Source organism: Sarcophilus harrisii, chromosome 2 (assembly GCF_902635505.1).
Source record: "Sarcophilus harrisii chromosome 2, mSarHar1.11, whole genome shotgun sequence".
Taxonomy (NCBI): Eukaryota; Metazoa; Chordata; class Mammalia; order Dasyuromorphia; family Dasyuridae; genus Sarcophilus; species Sarcophilus harrisii.
The window spans coordinates 37288626-37311819 of record NC_045427.1 but is presented as its reverse complement, the minus strand read 5'-3'; the positions used below and the strand labels follow the sequence as shown (position 1 = coordinate 37311819).

The 23194-nt window shown below is 37.5% G+C and overlaps 1 protein-coding gene and 1 non-coding gene across 10 annotated transcripts in view; both read left to right on the top strand.

Annotated features, from left to right (window-relative positions):
- Positions 1–23194, top strand: part of CNOT1 (CCR4-NOT transcription complex subunit 1) — a 94020-nt gene that overhangs the window by 65934 nt on the left and 4892 nt on the right. For 5 of the 9 annotated variants that reach the window (XM_031949952.1, XM_031949948.1, XM_031949946.1 and 2 more), the window contains 20 exons: positions 1317–1553; positions 1642–1782; positions 2869–3048; positions 5059–5175; positions 5723–5833; positions 6248–6325; positions 6595–6772; positions 7644–7774; positions 10628–10924; positions 11372–11512; positions 11615–11719; positions 12320–12439; positions 14292–14483; positions 15735–15877; positions 16926–17034; positions 17145–17314; positions 17585–17837; positions 20076–20324; positions 21120–21283; positions 21525–21642. In XM_031949952.1, coding sequence (XP_031805812.1) covers positions 1317–1553; positions 1642–1782; positions 2869–3048; positions 5059–5175; positions 5723–5833; positions 6248–6325; positions 6595–6772; positions 7644–7774; positions 10628–10924; positions 11372–11512; positions 11615–11719; positions 12320–12439; positions 14292–14483; positions 15735–15877; positions 16926–17034; positions 17145–17314; positions 17585–17837; positions 20076–20324; positions 21120–21283; positions 21525–21642 — 3234 coding nt within the window. The remainder of the gene's footprint in view (positions 1–1316; positions 1554–1641; positions 1783–2868; positions 3049–5058; positions 5176–5722; positions 5834–6247; positions 6326–6594; positions 6773–7643; positions 7775–10627; positions 10925–11371; positions 11513–11614; positions 11720–12319; positions 12440–14291; positions 14484–15734; positions 15878–16925; positions 17035–17144; positions 17315–17584; positions 17838–20075; positions 20325–21119; positions 21284–21524; positions 21643–23194) is intronic. The other 4 variants (XM_031949953.1, XM_031949950.1, XM_031949951.1 and 1 more) reach the window with 1 other exon arrangement.
- On the top strand, positions 4304–4444 carry LOC111718714. The gene has a single exon (XR_002769216.1). It is a non-coding gene; the product is annotated as a small nucleolar RNA SNORA46 (small nucleolar RNA).

Sequence of the window (23194 nt, the reverse complement as noted above, 5' to 3'; positions counted from 1 at the left end):
GAGAAGGAAATGGCAAACCCTACGGACAATGATTTTGAGGGTGACGCAGCTACGCTTGACTGGCTTGCCTATCTCACATGCACTCTGTGTAGTTAAGGTCCAGTGTGAGAGCATGTTTAAGTGGGGTTAAAATGCTATCAGTCTCTGGTCTCTGTTTTTTTATGTTGGCCTTCCCCCTCAACATTGACCTTTCCCTCATAACAAAGAAAGCCGTTCAATGAACTGTGAACAAGACGGCTGTCCAACAATATGGGAAATATTCTCTGCCAGGGATCTTCCACTTCTGGAGATTTGTGTGTGGTTTGTGCACTTTTCATTGTTTGTTCTCTAGTACCAGAATTGCTCAGTGTGATGAATCTCATTTTGGCTGGATGTCAGGTTTTTTAAAAAGAGATCTTAATGACTAAACCTTTCGATTAGGTTGCCACTTTGCTAAAAGTTTTAGTGTTGGTCTCTGTTTAGGAAGAAAAAAAGGATAATCAGATTCAAAAGTGTATTCTATGTCATTACACTTAATTCCTGGAGTTTGGGGAGAGCTTTTCATTCCCCTCTTTCCTAGCAACATAAGTTAGCCTCATAACTAACTAGAGGGAATAGAAATTATGGGAAGGAAATTATGATGTGAAGGAAGGATTATGTTCTGAATGGATTCAGATGGTTCCAGAAGTGAAGGGGCTAGAATAAAAACACCTGACATCAGGTCAACTCAAAAGATACCTATTTAGTGCTGACTGGGCCCGGGTTCCAGGAAAGGCAACCTGCAAACAATTAAGTACAAACAAGATGTATACAGGCTAAATTGTAGGGCTAACAGAAAGTGGAGAGGTTGGGGTCTTAGCTTAGACTGGACAGAACCAAGGAAGTCGGTAGGTGGAGACAAGAAGAGGGCTCCTAGAAGGAGGGACAGCCAGTGTCAGAAGGTGGGAGGAATAGCCAGGGTGACACCACGCTGAGGGAAGAGGGAAGTACAGAAAGGTGGGGAGGACCAGGTTATCCAGAGCAACTTGTATTTGATCTTGCTGGTCTTAGGGAGCCCCATTGGGTTTTATCCGTTGTGGTGAGGAAGGGTGACACTATCAGACTAGAGCTTTAGGGAAAACCCTGACTAGAGGATGGATTGGAGTGTGGGCAGACCCAATGAACAGATGAAGAGGGTCTTCACCAGCGTATATGACTGTGCTGGGGGCACAAGGGGGCTAATTTGAGAGGTGTTGAAAAATATTCCTCTTTTCCTTTTCACTCTCATTCCCCAAACTAATGAATTCTTATTCCTTTTTTTTTTTTTAAACAAATGATTTGTTTGTTTATTTTTGAAGTACATCGAATATGGACAGCAATCTAGAGACCCTCCTGTGAAAATGCAGGGTTCCATTACTACCCCTGGAAGTATTGCACTTGCTCAGGCCCAGGCCCAGGCCCAGGCCCAGGTTCCAGCAAAAGCTCCTCTTGCTGGTCAAGTCAGCACTATTGTAACCACCTCAACCACTACTACTGTGGCTAAAACCATCACAATCACCAGGCCCACAGGAGTCAGCTTTAAAAAAGATGTGCCAGTAAGTGAAATTTTTTCTTTGTTAATATGCAAAATAGTTACTTGGAGAATATGAATTTTCTTGAACTTTTGTGTACTTTGCCTTCTAGCCGTCTATTAATACTACAAATATTGATACCCTGCTGGTGGCTACGGACCAAACTGAAAGAATTGTGGAGCCTCCAGAAAATGTCCAGGAAAAAATTGCTTTTATCTTCAACAACCTTTCTCAGTCAAACATGACACAAAAAGTGAGTGTACTTTGGTTCTCTGTCCATAGTGAACATAAATTTTCCCCCATCTCTTGAAGAAGGGGGGTTGTGTGAATGCTTTCAGTTCCTGGTTCTGATGTCCTATATTATAAATTTGTTTTTTCAGACAAAATACTTAATAGTCTAAGAGATGTGGATATTTAAATTTTAAGACATAGAATCCTAACTCTTAAACTGATGAGGAATCTCAAAGGCCCTTGAGTCTTATATTATATGGGATGAGACACAGGCTCATCAGGAATGTAAGGTCACAAAAGTAGGAAATAGAAACAAGATTTGAATTGCACTCCAATTCCTTTTTTCCCTTCATAGTCATTTTAAATGTTGGCCTGCCAGAGGTTTAAAACTTAATGTACAAAATCTGTCAAGGTCTACCTACAAAGAAGTAGATTTCAATTAAAGCATATTTCTAGAACTTGGAATCTCAAACTTTGTATTTAAGGCACAGAGTTCACCCCCTGTTAGAATCCTATTGTTCTCTGAGATTACTTCCATCTACAATTTACATACAGGGTGACCTAAAAATCTTAGTGTAGTGTTAAGCTACTAAAGCCTGTGGTTTTTTTAAACTCACCTAATTACTTATCTCTGTTTAGAAAGTTTCTTCGACCATCAGTAAACACTAAATATCTACTGTAATTCAGGCAATGTGTTAGATCCTTAGAGTACAAATGCAAATAAAATCAGTCAGTCTCTGATCTCAAGGAGCTTAAATCTGTTGGGGAAAGACAGAAAAGTTGAAATGGGAGAATGTTATCTTGCAGGTATATTTAGAGACGTCCCAAAGTGGTGCAGCAGACACAGAATAAGATCATTCTCCCCTTCCCTTCCTCCCCCTCCCCCCCAGCTTCTGATGCAGGTAGTGTACAATGGAATCTCTGTATCAAGTGGATTTTTTGTAAGCACAATTTGTAATTAGTAATTAACATGTGGTGGCATCTTTCTGTCAGAAAATGGCTTCATAGTTATTTAAATGTGACAGTTGAGCTTTTGTTCATTTGGGTTGCTTAATCTAGTTTAATTTCATTTATGCTTTAAACATTTTTATATCAATACTTTGTCTAGGTTGAAGAGTTGAAGGAAACAGTGAAAGAAGAGTTTATGCCTTGGGTTTCACAATATCTTGTCATGAAGAGAGTCAGTATTGAGCCAAACTTTCACAGCCTTTATTCAAATTTTCTTGATACACTTAAGAATCCCGAATTTAATAAGATGGTTCTGAATGAGACCTACAGAAATATTAAAGTAAGTAATAGAACTTTTCTTCTACAATTTCTTCTATTGACTAATAAATGCCTGTTCTTATAACAATATTTTAAATCAGAAAATGTACTTTTTTATATAGTTTGTGTTTAAGTGAATAAGTTGTTCCTTGTTTCTAGCTTAAATAACTTAAAGATAATAATTGTTCAGTTCCTTAGAAACCTTCTTTCATTGTATCTTTCTGCTGGTGGCTAAATATCAGGATGATGAGAAATGTTGCCTGTCATCTAATATAAATAAGTCTTCAGCGATCTTGCAGGATGTGTATTTTCATGTGTATTTATTTAGTATAATATAACATTCAAGGGTATCTAATAATTTTTCTAGGTATACTTTTTACATCAAAAAAATTGATCTCATTTTGGTTATTTGGTGTTTAAGATCCATTTTTGATAAATCTGTGTAGTAATAGAAAATTCCCAATCTTTTTCTTTTCTTCTCCCTAAAAATAAGAAGCCTGGTCTTTTAAGTTAGTATATTTAGTTAATATCTCAAAGTCATATAATGTGGTTATGGTATTGATAATGGTTAGATTGAGGAAATTCTTTCAGATCACTTACTTGCCTTAGAACATTTCTTGACACAATTCTTTTTGCTTATAATTAACTTCATTCCTACTAGCCCAAGTTTGGTTTGTTGTGCTTTTAATAATTGATTTAGAAAGTAATCTACACTAAAATTTAGCAAGTGTTCAAGGATTGAGCAGATACCTCTCCTATAAGTGGATTTAAGTTTTTTCTACATTTAGATTTTATTAAAGGATAACTAGCAGGATACTTCACTAATATAGCTTGCATCTGAATCTGTGATAAAATTATTCCAAATTTTCTAGATATAGTGAGTCTACAATTTTAAAATCTATTTTAATGTAGTATTTGACTGACTGTTTCAAGGTTTTATGTACAGAGTTGAAGTCCCAGACTGAGTATCTTTTTCCCCGTCTTGCTGCTGCTTTCTTTCTCATTTACCTATAGCCACCTCATTTTATATAATGTAATCATAAACACCTAGTCCCCTTCTCCTTTCCTCCTCCCAAGAAGTTGTGTCAGTGAAACTACAGCACAAGGTATTTAATACCTTGTGTAAAATTCGTCCTTTGTAAGATTCTTGTTAGAAAACAGCATGTAAGTATAAGGAAGGTGTCTGCTTAATAGGATTACTCATGAAACATTTTTGTTTTTTTCTTGTGTATACTAGGGAACACTTTATGAAAGGCGCCAAATAAACTCGTTCTTAAAGCACTATTTTTTAAACCTATTGATGGGAATTTTTACCACTTTAGGTTACGCTGTAGTGCCAAAGAATCCCTTAATGCCTATCCTAGCACAGCTGACTGTCCATTTAGCTTGTGCTCTGCTGGTAGTATTAAGGAACATGACTGCTATGTGCAGCTTTTTAGAAGAGGTGTGATTTGGCTTAGTGAATACCCAATTAAAAAAATCTATAGAGAAATCTGAAGCTGCTAGGATCTTGATAGTGGCAGGTAAAGCACAAACTACATGGGTTGGGAAAGGATGGGGTAATTTACACAACTACATACTTTGTTGTATAAAATTCTCACTGTTGTGGGAGATTGTCAGAAATTTCTGGAGAAGAGTAGAATGTCTTGGATAACTTGAAATGGCATTGTTCTAATTTTTTCTGTATGCTTTTTGTTTCCCCTGTTACTCAGGAAGTTTTGTTGGCACCACTCTCTGTTTAGGAGAATTGGCTTTAGTTCTTCAAAATAGATGTGAAATCAGGGCACTGTATCAGTTCTGTAGTTTTCAGAGTGTAAGATTGCCCAATGTTAACCTGATTCTGTGTAAAGATGTTAGGTGACAGAGAACTTAATTTGACGGGTGGGTTGTCTCCAATCTTAGTTCTTGCCCTTGGAGCTTAAAAGGCTAAGTTCTGAATCTTTAGTCTTTTAGGGTAGAGAAATAGTTATTCTCACTACCCCATTTTTAAGCTTCAAGCCTCTCTCAGTTCTTTAAAAAAATTTTTTTTTAGGTGCTTCTGACGTCAGATAAAGCAGCAGCCAACTTCTCAGACCGTTCCTTGCTGAAGAACCTGGGCCACTGGCTGGGGATGATCACACTAGCCAAAAACAAACCCATCTTACATACAGTGAGTTTCCATTCAAAACTCTGCATGTAGCCCAACTATTCTAATTTGGGCATAGAGGCTTTATACTGGGAATCTGGCCCAGGTTTTTGCTACCCCCAGAATGTAGGCTTCCAGGAAAGGTGATCTGTCTTTCTGAGCTCATGAAAAGGTTGAATTAATCTAAATGATAACTCCCAGTAGCTGTAAATGTTAGCTCATATAAATATATTGGCTTGATGTCTTCTTAATCTAGATTTTGGCCTATTGGTGGGTTTGCAGGGCAAGTAGACACCTGGGACATCAAGATCTGGACATGTGCTAACACTCTTCTCCATTCTCCTTAGCATGTCACATTATTGTAGGTAAAATTACAATGCAGTTTTATCTCTTTATTATATTCTCTTCTGGAAAGAAGACCAGTAGGATGTAATAGATGTAGAAAAAAGCTCACCCCATCTTATTTTTCTATAGTTTTCACTTCATGTCTCTCAACTATGTGTGTGTTGGATGCATATTAAAATGAATTAAATGTGAAGTTCTTTAGATATTTTTTCCTTGTTTGTTCCAGGACTTAGATGTAAAATCTTTATTGTTGGAAGCTTATGTTAAAGGACAGCAGGAATTGCTGTATGTGGTGCCCTTTGTTGCCAAAGTCTTAGAATCCAGTGTTCGGAGTGTGGTAAGAAGATCTTCATATTCTTAAATGGAACTATCTAGGATCAGTCATTACCACCTTGCAATTTTAGTCAATACAATGTCAATAGCATCAGTGTTGTTTCTTTTCCATATAAAGAGATGAAAATACTATTTAAAATAAAGCCTCTTTTTTTTTTTTTTTTTTTTAAGTGTCTCAGTATGCTTGTAAGAACACTAGACCTAGTAATTGGGGTGTTTGGGCACATGTGCTTCAGGGGTCCTGCCATGAGTTTGAAAACTCCCACTGAGGCAATGACAGTTTCCCCAATTTTTTTTTTTTAATATTCTGTTCATTTTATGCCATAAAGAAGATTTGAAGATTTTGAGTATAAATGTTACTTTAGATGTAAATGTTTTAGAATAAGGTTTTTTGATCAACTGACTGTTGCTGCTTTAGGTTTTCAGGCCACCAAATCCTTGGACAATGGCAATTATGAATGTACTAGCTGAGCTTCACCAAGAACATGATTTAAAGGTAAATATTTATTACCATAATGTTGTAAATTGTTACTCTGTCAGGACATTACATGAGAAATTGGTTTATTTGTGTGTCGTGTACATAAATGAGAATAAAAGCCATTGTTTTGTGGTATAGTGGTCCTTGTGTTTTCATCACAGCCCTGTCCTTTGAAGGCCATCTGTATTGGGCAAGCAAACACTATGGGAGGTGTGGGACAAATTAATAGGTAGTGGATGAAGCTGGAATTTAAATGTTTGAAATCTAATTCAACTGTAATGATGCAGTTAAACTTGAAGTTTGAGATTGAGGTTCTCTGCAAGAATCTTGCCCTGGACATCAATGAGCTAAAACCTGGGAGCCTCCTGAAAGACAAGGACAGACTTAAAAACTTAGAAGAGCAGCTCTCTGCCCCCAAAAAGGATGTCAAGCAGCCAGAAGCACTTCCTCCCATCACAACTACCAGTGAGTACAATTAGTAAAAGCACATTTCCCCTGCTTTTTATAACAATTAAAATATTCTTTTTAGGAGACACACAGTGATTCGTGGGTATTGCTAGTGATGTTCAGGGTATCCTGTAATCCTGATGGGTTTTCTGAATATTCATGGAAAGATTCACTTGTCTTGATTCTGTAAATTTTATTTGTTGTTGTTGTTGTTTTTTTTTTTTTCTTACCAAAAGTTGAAAACATTTATGTGTGCATGAGTCTATAAACAGCAACCACTTAAAAAAGAAAACCCAGTTACTACTACTTTGTTGAATAAGTAAAGTTTATTCTCTTAAAGAATTTAGAAGTCATAATTGGATCTATATTTTTCCTAAGATTGGCTGGAACCCTTACTCCCTCCTATAATGAACAAAAGTAGCTTCTTTCTGGATTAGGATGATTCTAATAGCCAAGGCAGCTTGCGTTATCCCTTGGATGTTTAGAGAGAATGTTATTGTTCTCAGTGCAGCCCAAAGCTTTTCAGCTCTGTGTCCTTATCAGGGCCTCTAATCATGTGGTATCAGCTCATGTGACTCCAGGGTCTTGAACTGTGATGGTAAAAGTAATTAGTGTTCTCCCTGGGGGTGGGGGGGTGGGGGGGTGTCAAGGTCTAGGCGCTCGCCTTGTGTGTGTGTGTTGTGTGTGTGTGTGTGTGTGTGTGTGTGTGTGTGTGTGTGTGTGTGAAAAATTGACTAGATTTAGCCATATTTAAGGCTTTTTCCAGATTAATTAACCAGTTGATTAATTTACTCAATTCAAATTCAGAGCTACCCAAGTTCTTCTATAGAATACTTGGTCTATTTTCTAAGCAGTTCTAATTTTACTTTTTATCCTTTTTTGCATCAAGCTACTTCTACCACACCAGCTACCAGTACCACTTGTACAGCTACTGTTCCTCCACAGCCTCAATACAGCTACCATGACATCAATGTCTATTCCCTGGGAGGTCTGGCGCCACATATTACTCTAAATCCCACGGTAAGTTGCCAGCATTACCCTTCTCTGTATTTTTAAAGGTTTTTCTTCCTTTTCTCCATCCCCTACCAAACAAACAAACAACAAAAAAAAATAACTCATCTTTGGAGTCACAATGTTGTTTAGTACCCTCTTCTTTATTGTCTTCTCTTTTACCCTTTTCTCCCTGAATTTCTCTGTTAATATTGTCCATTAATAGAACTCAAGAACCACAAAATGTGTAAGGATGTTGTAGATTTTGGTAATGTTAATAGGAGGTTAGAGATTAATTTGTTGGGGGAGAGGGCATAGGTAGGCCGTTTGTTTTCCTCATCTCGCCTCCTTTCCTTGTCAGCACAAAAAATACCTAGGACAACTTAATAAATTTGCTCTGTTTTTCCCTTTCCCACTCAAATGTTTTCCAAGACATTTTTGGGAAAGTGAAGATGAAAAGATGTAGAACAGAGGTCCTCGAACTACGGCCCATGGGGCCAGATGTGGCAGCTGAAGACAATTATCTCCCTCATCCAGGGCTATGAAGTTTCTTTATTTAAAGGCCCACAAAACATAGTTTTTGTTTTTACTGTAGTCCGGCCCTCCAACAGTCTGAGGGACAGTGAACTGGCCCCCTATTTAAAAAGTTTGAGGACCCCTGATATAGAACTTAAGAAATGGGAAATAAAGGAAATGGAAGATAGGGAGAGATCAGTTTGCTTAATAGCCACTGAAGTATTTATATTTACTAGTTAATATTTCTTGTTACCTCGGTGAGTGTCCCAAAAAGTCAGAATGCTAGGTCATTCCCCTCTGGTTTGGGAAGAATTCAATTCCATTGAAGAGGAGTTTAGGAGCAAGATTGAATTAGGAGGTTGGTTTGGGCAGAAAACTGGTGAGTTAAGATAGGCCATGTTCTATGTGACTCACCAGTGTGAATAGTTGTATTATATCTGTCTCTACACCCAAGAAGTTTGAGAGGCACCAGCTGTCATGTAATCTTCAGTGACCCTGTCAACTCATCCATTAAAAGAATTAAATTGAGAGTCATGAGAATTTCTTTTTAAAAAGCACAAAGCTTTTTTTGCCCCGAAGAGGCATCTTAAACTTAATAGTAGTAGTATTAATTTAAATGTAATTATCCTTTTCTTTTATACTTCAATTCATAATCTGTTGTAATACAGAACAACCAGAACATTTTATTTAAAAGCCATTAGAAATTTAAGACACTAAGCTAAATCTGTTCTTTTGTATGTTTGAGTAGCTTTTCAGTAAATCTGATTTCTCTCTACTTTCCATTTCCTTTGCACTATTCTACCCGAAGCATTGGGCATAGCCTGTGAATGTTGAGTCAGCCTACATCAATCTCATCAGCTACAGTTGAGAGGTGGAAATCATTCTGGGCCCATGTGCTGCTGTTGAGCACAGATTCTTTTACCTTTCTGTACTTTAAAATTTAGCAAGTAGTTAACATGGATTGTGGCATTTTAAATGCTTTTTGCAAAGGTAAGCCCCAGGATGAATTAAATCATGACTTAATGTTGGTTCTCAGGTTCTCCTCTCCCACTTGGCTCTTCTTGGCAAGCCAAATCAGAAGGTCTTCTGAGCCTGGTCTTAAGTCTCTACCTCTTCTGGCAGATACCTGGAACTGAGCTTATCTTTGTATATATTCACCTTAAAATTTTCATCCTCATTTTGAGGTAGGGGTTAGTGATTTCAGCATCTAGCTGGAATCCTAAATGTAAAGTTTGTTTGGTAGGGCAATCTGTAGATTAGGCAAATCACACAGCTTAGCAACATGTTCTATTCAGCCCTTTCCTCATACATATGCACATGTGTGTGCATACCCCCCCTCCCCTTAACTGCTTAATAGATGTTGCCATATTATGGTAAAAAAGTACTTATTTTTTGATTATACTATATGGAGTTGTCCTAATCCTCATGGGGAAATAAAAATGTTCCCAATGAAAGGACCAATTTGAATAAATTTTACTCTGAAATATATCACTTATTTTTCATCTTGGGGACCATACTTAGGGTTTTATAGAGAGCCTTTGAGATTAGCTAGTTTAATCTCATTTGACAGAATTGGAAATAACCCCAGAAAGCCTAAGGGATTTTAACCCCACACAGCTAGTTATTAGCAGAACAGGACAAGATAGAGCTCAGGTCATCTGACTTTTAATTCAGTGCTCTTGACTGTCTTGGTTTTTTGTTTGTTTGTTTGTTTGTTTGTTTTTAAATGAGTTCTATATCATTTCCAGAAGTGTGGGTATTCATGTGTCTTTTACAATAGTAAATTGAAAATGACTTTCATTAGCATGCAAAAAATTAATAAAGGGCCCAAATTTAAATTATTGTAGTATATGAAAGTGGGCTTTCAGGTAATGATGCAAAAGGCTTAAAATAGAAGCTTTGGTACATGGTACATTTGCTCTCTTAAAAGGATGGTCTGTATTGTAAGGCTAATGAAGTATGAAGGTCTCAAAAAGAAGAGACAACTGTTCTCTGCTTTGCCTTTTGTTTTAAAAAATACTGCATCCTACTTATGAAGTCACAAATTCTTAAGATCACAAGGTAGAAAATTATGCTTTATGTGGATTCAAATTTGTCTCATTATAATTGGAATTTGGTTTAAAGGAAGACTTATAAATTATAGCACACCAAGGGAGAACTGGCTTTTTGTTGTCATTGTTGTTTGGAGTTTTTTGGTTATTAACATCTCAAGTATTTTCAAAATTTTCTAATGTATGGTTTGATGTAGCAATACACCAGTCATTTTAGTTACAAGTGTTTTCAGTTGTTTGTCATTTTTTAGTTTGATTAATTTTGAAAAGTTTTAGTTACTTAACTAGAAGTTGATTTAATGTTTCGTCGTTCCAGATTCCATTGTTTCAGGCCCATCCACAGTTGAAGCAGTGTGTACGTCAAGCAATTGAACGTGCTGTCCAAGAGCTTGTCCATCCAGTAGTGGATCGGTCAATTAAGATTGCCATGACTACTTGTGAACAGATTGTCAGGAAAGACTTTGCACTGGATTCTGAGGAGTCACGCATGCGGATAGCAGCTCATCACATGATGAGGAACCTGACGGCTGGCATGGCTATGATAACTTGCAGGGAACCTTTACTCATGAGCATAGCTACCAATTTGAAAAACAGCTTTGCCACAGCACTTCGAGTAAGTGTTAGGGATAAGATTTGTAATCTTAATCCTGGAGAAGCAAGACTTCTCTCCAAATCTAAGTTGTGTGTTTTATTTTTGATTCTGTATAGTGACAGCAATGAGATTCAGTTCTTTATTATGTATTAAAGACTACTTTTGGGGGCTGTGGGAGGGTGGTCTTGGCTGTGTCTTGTTGATTCATATTTAGCAGTTAACTTGAACTAATCTTAAAATTTACTATTGGTTTCAACTTTGATGCTAGATGTTGATGGAAGTTTCTTTTTAATGTTTAAAAGTTTACTTGATTGAAATTTGAGAATTTTTGACTTATAAACTTTTCATTAGTAATTTAAAAAAAAAGTAACACAAATGCTCAGAAAGTTACTCAGTTTCTCTTCAGTGGGAAGAAATACAAAAAAACAACAACAAAAAACCCCACTATAATGTTTTATCCTTTTGTAGGCCGCATCCCCCCAGCAGAGGGAAATGATGGAACAGGCAGCAGCGCAGCTAGCTCAGGATAATTGTGAATTGGCATGCTGCTTCATTCAGAAGACTGCAGTAGAAAAGGCAGGTCCAGAAATGGACAAGAGATTAGCAACTGTAAGTGCTTTGGCATTTGCCTTTTCAAGAGCTTTCTGTGAAATAATACTTCCTAAAAAGAACCTTCTAACAAAACTAACTTTGTAAGACTTTTGTTTATAGGAATTTGAGCTTCGAAAACATGCAAGGCAAGAGGGGCGCAGGTATTGTGATCCTGTTGTTTTGACGTACCAGGCTGAGCGGATGCCAGAGCAGATCAGATTGAAGGTCAGAATTTATAGCTATCTGTCTTTCCCTCACACAATTTTCATGTAGAAGTAGAAGGTAATTTGTTATGGGAGATGGGAGTTAACTGCTTCCTTTTAATTTGAATCATCTGCTGTTCCCAAGTTATTTATAGAGGACTTGGCTATTGGAATTTTTGGTGAAATTGACCTTAAATCCTCTCTGGATTGGAAAGGTGTTGAAGTATTTAAGTCATTCATCTTTTGGCATTTATCTTCTGGTTTGTTCCTTCTTTTGTCTCCCTTCAATCATGTCTTTTAGTGATCATATGTTTTTAGTGCTAGTTCTTTGTTAATCCTTATAGGAAAGTGAGAATCTGACAATTTAAAAAAACAAACAACTAACTCAGGGTTTCTAGAATAGATTTACTGCTTATATTCCCAATAAAGGCTTTTTATTTGGGGTAACCATTTGTTAAATTTGCACATAGATAGGTGACTCAGATTAATAAAGATGTATAATCTTTATTTTTTAAAATTGTGATTTTTTTTTTTAGATTTAGATTTTATAATTTTCTCAGCTGAGAATGCTTTCTTCCTTTGGAAATGTCATTACTTTCATTATTAATTTTTTCCAAAAAAGGTTGGTGGTGTAGACCCAAAACAGCTGGCTGTTTATGAAGAGTTTGCACGTAACGTTCCTGGCTTCTTGCCTACCAATGATTTAACTCAGCCTACAGGGTTTTTAGCTCAGCCTATGAAGGTAAGTTGTTGATTTTACCTGAATTGAAACTTTAATCAGTATGAATATGAATATATTCCATTAGCTAATTCTTGGATTTCTTGGGTTCTAGAATCTTAATTTTGATGATTAAAAAAAAAAAGTGTTTGCCATCACTTTGTTGTTCAGTCGCTTCTGTCCTATCTTATTCTCCATGACCCTCTTTTTGGGAGGTTTTCTTGGTAGAGATATTGGTATAGTTTGCCATTTCTTCTCCAGCTTATTTTCCAAATGAGGAAACTGAGGTAAATAGGGTGAAGTGACTTGCCCAGAGTTACACAGCTACTTAGTAAGTGTCTTGAGGTCAGATTTGAATTCATGAAAATGTCTTTCTGACTTCAGACTTGGTTCTAGCCATTGTCCCACCTACTACACTTTCCATCACTAGTTCAATCTTAGGTATTTTCCTGGTTTTGGATTTGTACAAAGACGTTAATGTTTCTAATCTGATGGATGCATCACTGGATTTGAAGTCATAATTCATACTTTCACATCCTAGTTATCAACTTATTTTAATTAAAACCTTTTTGTTGAATTTTTTATTTATACATACATATGTGTATTTTTTATATATATAATTTTTTTAAATTAACATTTCTTTTTTTTTTTTTTTTTTTTTAATTTTGAGTCCCAAATTCTCTCTCCCTCATCCCCTTTTCTTTAAGATGGCAAACAACTTGATATAGGTTATACATATATAATCATGTAAACCATTTTCATAGTAGTCATATTAACCTCCCATCCCCCTTATCCTGCCTTCCACATGAAAAAAAGAATGTATGCATTTAGATGCCATCAGTAGTTCTTTAGAGATGAATAGCATTTTTCATAATATGTCTTTTAGAATTGTTGGATCATTGTATTGCTAAGAACAGCTATATCATTCACAGTTGATTATTACAGTATTGTTACTGTGTATAGTATTCTGGTTCTGCTCATTTCACTTTCCATCAGTTCTTGAAATTCTTTTTAGGTTTTTTTGAAACTATCATGCTCAATGTTTCTATGGCACAATAGAATTCCATCATAATTATATGCCCTCAATTTTCAATTCTTGCCACCATAAAATAGAGCTGCTATATAAATATTTTTGTACACATAGACTCTGGATTAAAAAAAAAAAAAAAAAAAACTTTTGGATCTCTTTGGGATAAAGACTTAGTAATGCTATATTGGGCCAGAGGTTTTATAGCCTTTAGGTGTAGTTCCAAATAATTTCAAATTGTTTGGGCTAATTCAGACCTCCACCAGCAGTACATTGGTGTTCCAGTTTTCCTCCATCCTCTCCAACATTTATCATTTTCTTTCTTGTCATATTAACTAATCTGGTAGGTATAGGATGGTACCCTCAGAGTTGTTTTAATTTGCATGTGTCTAATCATTAATGATTTAGAACACTTTTTCATGATGACTATGGGATAGCTTTGATTCCATTGGTTACTTGTTAATTGGGGGGTGGGGGGTGGTGACTGGTATTCTAACACTTAATTCAGTTCTCTCTATATTTGTGAAATGATTGTAGCCTAGCCTCTGACATTTGATTGACTCTCTGACTTTGCCTTAATAAACTGACTTCTGTGGGCCCTAGACTTTTTATCCGTAGAATTGGAATAGTAGATGGTACTACCCATGTACTCTTCAAGTGTTTTCTAAGAAAAATGTCTTATAAATATAAACTGCTATAACATCTGGTCATAAAAGTATTTTTTTTTTCCCCATAATTCAACATTTGTTATGATAAGCCCACCTTTAAAAATAGCAATAGAGATATATGCTGTGACAATACAGGTAGGGCACTGTCATTCATGAAGGTTTCCTGCTTCTCTCATAACAGCAAGCATGGGCTACTGATGACGTAGCACAGATCTATGAAAAGTGTATCACAGAACTGGAACAGCACCTGCATGCCATCCCTCCAGCCTTAGGCATGAACCCTCAGTCTCAGACTCTCCGGAGCCTTCTGGATGCCGTTGTAATGTCGCGCAACTCTCGGGATGCCATTGCTGCCCTGGGCTTGCTGCAGAAGGTCAGCTGCTCGGTGAAGTTTGATAGGCTTTTTCCCAATGAAAACCATTCCTAGTTATTGACTATGTAATGATCACATATCTGAATGGTATTCTCAAAGTTTTTCCCTCGTGTAAAGTCAAGTATTAAGTATTCCATGTAGGTTTTGAAGTTACATTGATACAGGTAGGGACTTCAGAATCTTTTTTTAGAGAAGATTTGTGGAGGTACACAAGTTAAAAAGCTGGGAAAAATAAGTTACCAGAACTTAGGTTTGAGAGAATGTGTTCCAGGACAGAACATAGATTTTCTTGTTTTTATTGGGCAGTTACTATGTACCAAGAGCTGAGGATACAAGCACAAAGAACTAAGCCTTACACTACAGTGCTTACATTCTGACACGGAAAAAACACCTCTCTAAATGGATAAAGAATATGAAGAGAATACAGAGTAGAGAGGGAGGAAGGCACCAGTAGCTGAGGGTTCAGGAAAGGTTTCCAACAGGATCCCTTTTTTCCCCTCAGGTCCCAGCTCAAGCACAACCTTTTGTGGGGTGGAGGTGAGGAAAAATTTATTTCGGGGCGGGGGGAGGGTGCAGCCAGTGCAAAAGGCAAAGAGATGAAAGGTATATAGAGGGTTTTGTGTGTGAGAAACAGTATGGCTGGATCATAAGAGTATGACCAGGTTAGGAAGGGTTTTAAAAATCAGAGGAATTTGGATTTTATCTGAGTGATAGAAGGGAACAACCAACATAGTAAAGATCTGTTCTAAAGGAAAACTACTTTGGCAGCAGTGTGTTTCTCTTGGATTAGACTAGGGAAAGATTCGACAGATGACAGACACTCAATTAAGAGTGTTACAAAAATTGAGGGAAGTGATGTTGGGTTTTAAATTCAGGTGGTAGCTATGGGAATGGAGAAATGATGTAGACAAGAAACAACAAGGTTCAATAACTGATTAGGTACATGAGGTGAATGAGGGGGGGAGCATTCAGTGAAGATTCTAAGGTTATGAATGTGAGAGACTGGAAAGATGTTGGTGCCTTTGATACAAAATTCAAGGCGCAGGACATGAGGAAGATATTGTTTAAATAGATGAGGGTGGAAACTGAATTTAGAAGTAAAACAGAAGGGGGCATGCAAAAGGAAGTTGGGGAGAATCCTGTGATAACTTGCTGATAGCCAAGGTCTTGGGAACAAGTTGTGGTTTGAGGGTAGGCTTTGTTTCTAGCTGTAAATATATTGGGCCAACTGATTTTATTCCTCTTCTATAGGCTGTGGAGGGCTTGCTTGATGCCACAAGTGGTGCAGACGCTGACCTGCTGCTACGTTACCGGGAGTGTCACCTCCTTGTACTGAAAGCATTACAGGATGGCCGTGCATATGGGTCTCCATGGTGTAACAAACAGATCACAAGGTCAGTACCAAATTCAAAACTGCATTTCCCTTCATGTGTCTTACGATTTTACAGGTCCACTAGAACTCAGCTTCTTAAACCATATGGTTCAGGATTCCATATGGGGTCTTGTAACTGAGGATGGAAGTCATAAAATGATGATTTATTATCAGTAAAAATTTGCTTTGTATACCTATATACCCAGGGTCATGTAAAAATTTCTTGGGCAAAAAGAGGTTGCAAATAAAAGATAAGAAGCCCTGCTCTAGACAACCCTTTGGCACCTAGCACAACGGAGCAGTGTAGGGACTCTGCTTCTCTTTCAGAAATGCTGAAAATTGTTTAATCATTAAAATTTTAAGTTTCTTATGGAAAAGGAAAAAGATAGCATTTTTTTTTCAACAAGAGCAAATTGTAGTTTGTTTAAGAATGAGCAGATGCTTTGATCACAGAATTCGATATTTAAATAATTTTATGCAGAAATTCCTAGCTTAGAGAACTTGATATAAAACCATACTCTGAACAAAGATTCCTTTTCTTACTGTGGGTACTTTTGTTAGGTACTAGATGTGGGAGGAGAGATGCCAAAATTGAGTTCTTGTTCTTTCCTTCATGGAATTTATGATATCTATCAGAGGGGAATATAAGCAGTTCTTAAAATACAACATAAATAAGCATGTGGCTTTTATATTTTGGTGCCTCCCCCTGTGGAGCGGTGGAGTCCCCGCTCACACAGGGGAAATGTGTGTATGGATTTGCTACCCATGTGAGACCAAAGAATCCATTAAGGAAATAACATTTGAGGTAGATTTTAAAGGGTGGAAAGGAGTCCAACAAGTAAAGAGTACTGCAAGCAGGATCAGCATGAGTGCAGGTGTGGCAGTGAGTCAGAGTATGGGGCTGAGTCTCTGGTGGTTTTACCAAGTTGCCTTAAAACTGTGAAAGGCCATTGTTGACTTGATATCGGTCTCTTGATTTTGGAACACATTTCCTTTTAGATCTAAAATTTACTTCTTCATTATCCAGTGTGTTAACCTGGGGTCAGTAAAAACATGTTTAATTTTTCTAGGTGCCTGATAGAGTGTCGGGATGAGTATAAGTATAATGTGGAAGCGGTAGAGCTGTTAATTCGCAATCATCTGGTTAATATGCAGCAATATGATCTTCACCTGGCTCAGGTAAAGAGGAGGGTTAGGGTCTTCCCTGAACTGGGTTGGAGAATTCTGTACTTCAGCAAATTTTTATGTCCATAATACTCCTGTTGATTTTGTGGTTTCCTTTTTATCAGTCAATGGAGAATGGTTTGAACTACATGGCCGTAGCATTTGCTATGCAGTTGGTGAAAATACTGTTGGTGGATGAAAGAAGTGTGGCCCATGTGACTGAAGCCGATCTGTTTCATACCATCGAGACTCTGATGAGGATCAACGCTCACTCACGAGGAAATGCCCCCGAAGGGTGAGCTCCGCACAGTTAGTTGTAACTGTTAATGCTGCTTCATGTGCAGCATGCAGGTGGTGTCAGAGCCAGGGATCTATGTTTGAAAGGGGAGAACCTAGCTGCCAGACAGACTCGGTGCCTTGTATTGGTCCCTAATCTCATTGGTGAGGATGAGCTTGCCAGTGTATGACAACCCCTCCCCCAAATAGGGAGTGGCATATTGTAAGAGAAATGGGGGTCCTGTGGGGTCAGAGGTGTCTCACATAACCTCTGTGTTTCTTGCCTCAGGTTGCCCCAGCTGATGGAGGTGGTGCGGTCAAACTATGAGGCTATGATCGACCGCGCACACGGGGGCCCCAACTTTATGATGCACTCAGGCATCTCACAGGCCTCTGAGTACGATGATCCTCCGGGCCTGCGGGAGAAGGCAGAGTACCTGCTGCGGGAGTGGGTGAACCTTTACCACTCGGCAGCGGCCGGCCGCGACAGCACCAAAGCCTTCTCTGCGTTTGTTGGACAGGTAGAGCTTTTGGAGAGAAAGGTGCTTTTTATTCGGCATAAGTGGGGTGTGGCGCTTCCGATGTCACTGATGGCCAGGAAACTGCTAGTGTAGTTAAGGAATGTTGTTGTTTTTCTGTTTATGTGGATACTTTGAGCAATGTCCTAGTTTATTTATTAGAGTATGACTAATCAAATGTTGGCTAATGAGACTGCCGAGTAAATCCAGTCACAGATGTGCTTTATTGTGAGATCCTTAACCCTGAGTACATGAAAATAGGGCACTTAATGGGGTTATGGTCTAATTTTAATTTTTTGAATTAAAATTCTCTGAAGTAAAACCTTAACTTATGCACATTCACTAAAACAAAACCAAGATAACCTTAGATTGGCAGTACATTTACTAGCATACAAATTAACTAGCTTACTGCACTTTCAATTTAAGCAGATTGATTTTAGGAAATGATTTTTGATCATGTGAGTCAAATTTGTTCTAACTTAAAACTCTTAATTTGAAAGTGTCCAGAGCAGGGCACTGCCTCCCATGGGTGAGGTTAGCAGAGGGTAGTGATACTGTGATAATTGACTGGCAGTGATCATTGAATCCATGTTTGTATTTCTAGCCTTTTTTCCCCCTATTGGGACCTACCTGCCAAGTATTTTACAACCTTACTTTTAATTATGTTCCCAAGTAGCAGCCTAGTAAGAAGGGTCCCTTTCATGAGACCCTTTCTGGGATAGAGCTGTCAGTTTCCTTTCTTTGGCTTCTTGCTCTACTTCCCAAGTTAAGTAGTCACCCCACTAGGGAGAGGTCAGATGGGGCCACATGTTGATTATTGAAATAAGGCATGTGGTAGCTTTAGTTTTTAACATATTAAAAATGCCTTTTACTTTGCAAGGTTAAATGCTCCTACTATGAGTAAACTTTATTTTTCAAACCCCAGGAAGGACTCATGTATAAAATTTGGGGATGAGTAAAATGAATCCCTTTGAGTAGCTGTTGTTGTCAAGTTTATGGCTTTCTGGAAATACAGACAATAGTATTTCATAAATATAGCGTTTGTCACATGTTTGCACTGACCTGACCTCTTTTTCAAAAAGAAAGCAAATGTTGAATTTTAATTTCTTCTTAACTTCATTTCCCATTTATCGTTTTGCTTTTTATTTCAGCAATAACATCATCCTTCAAAACCCTGTACTTCCCAGACCCCCCCAAACAAGACATACTACCTTTATTCAGTTTTTTTGGTTATCCATTTTAAATGTAATAAAAACAACTCTCTCCCTCCTCCCCCCCCATCCCTGGGGTTTTTCTTTATTGTAACTATTTGGGGCAAAAGTTTTCTTTATTGACTAAATTGATTTAACATGATCCTGCTTCACCTCTAGCCTGTGTGCAATGTAATTTGCAAAACTCTTTTTCTTATTTGAATTAGATTTTTCTTTTTTTAGTTGTGCTTGTGATTGTAAATATGTATACATCTGTAGTTGTATATAATGAATTTTTAAAAAATGAATCTTCTTTTCCATTGGTACCTTCTGCTTTCACTGAAGTCATTTTGAAATTAAGCTTTTTGGACTTCCTAAAGATAGTTTTCAACTAAGCCATTTTAATGACAAATCAGTAACAGTTTTTTTAAGACATTTATATTATTAATCTGAAATTCCTGTCCTCTGAGGAAAAACAGAACTTTGATATAGCTATTAAAAATTGATTCTTGATAATTCACATAGTCTCTTGGGCTTAGGTAACTTGTCATTCTAAAGCTGCCATATTTGCCCTCTTCCTTAATTTCTGTATTCTCTATGCTCCATTAAATTTGGGCTAATACTAGATTTTCAGGTGGGAAAACCTTTCTCTTGTGGCATCTGATACCAACTAAAGTTGGGGATTTTCATAAGAAGAAATGACATTTTTTATTTTTGAAAATTGTAAATCTGAAGTCATTCCAACGTCAGGAATCATGATACAGAGATGACCCTACTTCAGTGGGGTTTACTCTGGCAAGCCCAGCCAGTTTATGAATGCTGTCAGTAATCCTGACAACACTCTCTGTTCTTTTGAGGAATTAACCAAGTTGAACTTACACTGACCTCCTGGTGATGAACACAGGCCACCCCAACTATTGGAGAGGGCTTATAGACAGGCAGAGAGCTTGTGATTGTCACCTGTGCATTATTAAGTCATCAGACTTTTGTGAAATGTTAAAGCAATCTAAAAAGTTGCTTTTTGGATTGTGTCGTCTTGTATTTAGGTCTTGTTTTCTTGTCCCCACAACAGATGCACCAGCAAGGAATCCTGAAGACTGATGACCTCATAACAAGGTTTTTCCGTCTGTGCACTGAAATGTGTGTTGAAATCAGCTACCGGGCTCAGGCTGAGCAGCAGCATAATCCTGCTGCCAACCCCACAATGATCCGGGCCAAGTGTTATCATAACCTGGATGCCTTTGTGCGGCTCATTGCACTGCTGGTCAAGCACTCAGGGGAGGCCACTAACACAGTCACCAAGATCAATCTATTAAACAAGGTTGTCTGTCCTTGGCCCATCAGTTCGCATATATACTCTTTGCTATGGATCATATCTTTACCTCTGGCGAGTTAGTTACTGAATATTGTGGTAGTCACATCTGAGATTTGCTATGAGGAAAGTGAATAATTTCTGATGAACTCGATCATTTCCCATCTCGGATAATTTCATTTATTATCTTAGCAAGAAATACTCAAAATTTAAATGAGTAGATAGATATTCCTTAAAAATCAGGCAGTTAGAGTGGAAAACTGATTTCCAAAAGTTCATGTTTCAAGTTTTGCTTCTACAATGGAAATGATTAGACTTGAGATATATCGGACGTTTGATTCCTCTGTTCACAAAAACCTGGTTTAGTTCCTCTTTAGCTCTTGACGTACCACTTATATAGTTAATGAATGTAGATTCTTTATCTCAAACAATGTTAAGTATGTTTAACATATATCTATGTTAAGTGTATGTCCTGAAGTAAACTCCTTCCCATTACATTTAGTTTCATAGATTACATAAAACCCAGGTAGTCTCTTGTCAGTGAGCCAGTGTGTGTGTGTGTGTTTGTTTTAATCTATAGAAGGCTTTAGGAAAAATCAATTTGTTTGAATAGTAGGTGCCCACTATTCATGAGGAATGTATAGCAAACTGTTTAATTGAAACTTATCCACATATTTTTCCCCCTATGGATTGCAAGTGGAATTTCAAGAATGTATATTTTTTAAAATTATACATTTTGTAGGGAAAAATTATATGTGAGGAACTTGTTCTTTGATAACATATTGATATGCTTGTCATCTTTAGGTTCTTGGTATAGTAGTGGGTGTCCTTCTGCAGGATCATGATGTTCGACAGAATGAATTTCAGCAACTTCCCTACCACCGGATTTTCATCATGCTGCTCTTAGAACTAAATGCTCCTGAGCATGTGTTGGAAACCATTAATTTCCAGACACTGACAGCTTTCTGGTAGGTGCTTGATCATAACATTTATTAGATTTTTGCTTATGTCACTACTTCAGTACATTTTTTGGTAGTATTTACACTGGTAGTCTGTTATAGGTAACTTGCAGAGAGGTAAAATCACTTTTTCATGTTAACTGATACTCTGAAATTAACTTGGGGGAGGGTACCACTATAATACTTTTTTTGAACTTTTCACAAATTGTGCTTGTAGCAGCAACTTAATGATTTTTTTTTCTTCTTCTAGCAATACATTCCACATCTTGAGGCCTACTAAAGCCCCAGGCTTTGTGTATGCCTGGCTTGAACTGATCTCGCATCGGATATTTATTGCAAGAATGCTGGCACACACACCACAGCAGAAGGTGTGGCTGTAGTCTGTCTCCTATAGATGAAGACAGTAATCGGTCTTATGGGATGTGGGACTTAGTGCTTTTAGATAGCCAGCTGGGGGTAGTGTTGGCAGACTTCTTTAAAGGGATGTGTAGGTAGTGTGAGTCTGTGTAGGAATAGTATTTGTATTTTGCAGAGAGAAAATTGTGGCTGAAAGGTGACGTTAAATTACATTCACTCAAATATCAGTTACCAGATTGAAACGTAGTTCTTTTTCCAAGTTAGCTCTTTCCATCATACTGTTATTGGCCTTAGTTCTCTTTGAACAAAGGATTGAGACCTTCTCTGTTCAGATAGGTCTTTTTCGTAGGTACAAAAGAGTAGTATAGGACAGGGACTTTGCCCTTGGAAAACAGAGCTAATTGGGGAGACACAAAAACTGTTAAGTTAAATAAAAGTATAAGGCAGCAGGGGACTTTGTTCTAAATCCCTCATGAGGTTCATAGCAATTTGGCTTCATAAGGAAGGATGAGGTTTCTATCCTGGGACTGTAGGAGTTTTAGATGTAACTGCCTTTGTTTTATAAGATTTAAATATTTTAGAGTTGATGGGGGGTTGAGCTGAAGATTGAACAGGTTTCATTTCAGTAGGATGGGAGGAAGAACTATAAACAAAATTTGGCTCTGCATGTCCATTCTGTATAAGGTACCATGACTTTAGCAAAGGAGCAGTGGCAGTCAACAAATTAGGGTCAAACTTGAGGGGCAGGGGTGGTTGTTGAGAGGCTTTTCTAATGAGCCATGTGTAAATTAAGGCTGGGGAGGAGTAGATTGTGTAGGTGAAACATAAAGGGGAGATCCAAAGCAATTACCTGAATGTATAGTGTGAGAAAGAAGTCAGATTTAACTCTAGATAATGAGACTTGGGTAACTAGGATGATGTTGATAGGATTGCAGGTTTAAGTATCTTCCATTCCAGGTTATAAAATATCCAAGTGGAAATGCATAATTAGACTGTAGATAATGCGTTAAGAGGTTAGTAGAATCGTTTGGGCCATCAAAGTTAGACTTGTGAGTAAGGCGCATAGTTACAAAAGATGTAATTATGAATTACCCCTCTTGTAAGGGAAGGGATTAGAGTCAGGATCTTAAATGTTGATGGTTAGGCAACTGAGTTAGACATTGGTAAAGGAGACAGTGGTTGCAACAGAAAAATTAAGATGGTCTTCATGAAATTATTATGCTAATGAGGGAACTTAAAGCATATGACTTTATCAGTAGTTAGACCTTGAAGGATGTTGTCTTGAGATCATTGGTGGTTCAGAACATCAATCTAGTGGTTTTGATATAGAAAAAGTAGGTAAGGAAATTGGGGGGGGAGGGGGGAGTGAGATTAAACAAAAGGAAATAAGTCATATTTCCTTGTTAGCTTACTGTGGTAGATAAATGGAAAAAGTCAGGTTTCCTAGTTTTTTGTTTTTTTAAACAAGATAGGGGAAGATCTGCACATGCAAATAGAGGCAGTTACTGAGAAGGAGATTAAAGATGTTGGGCAAAAGAAAATGGGATTGACAAGCCTAGAGAA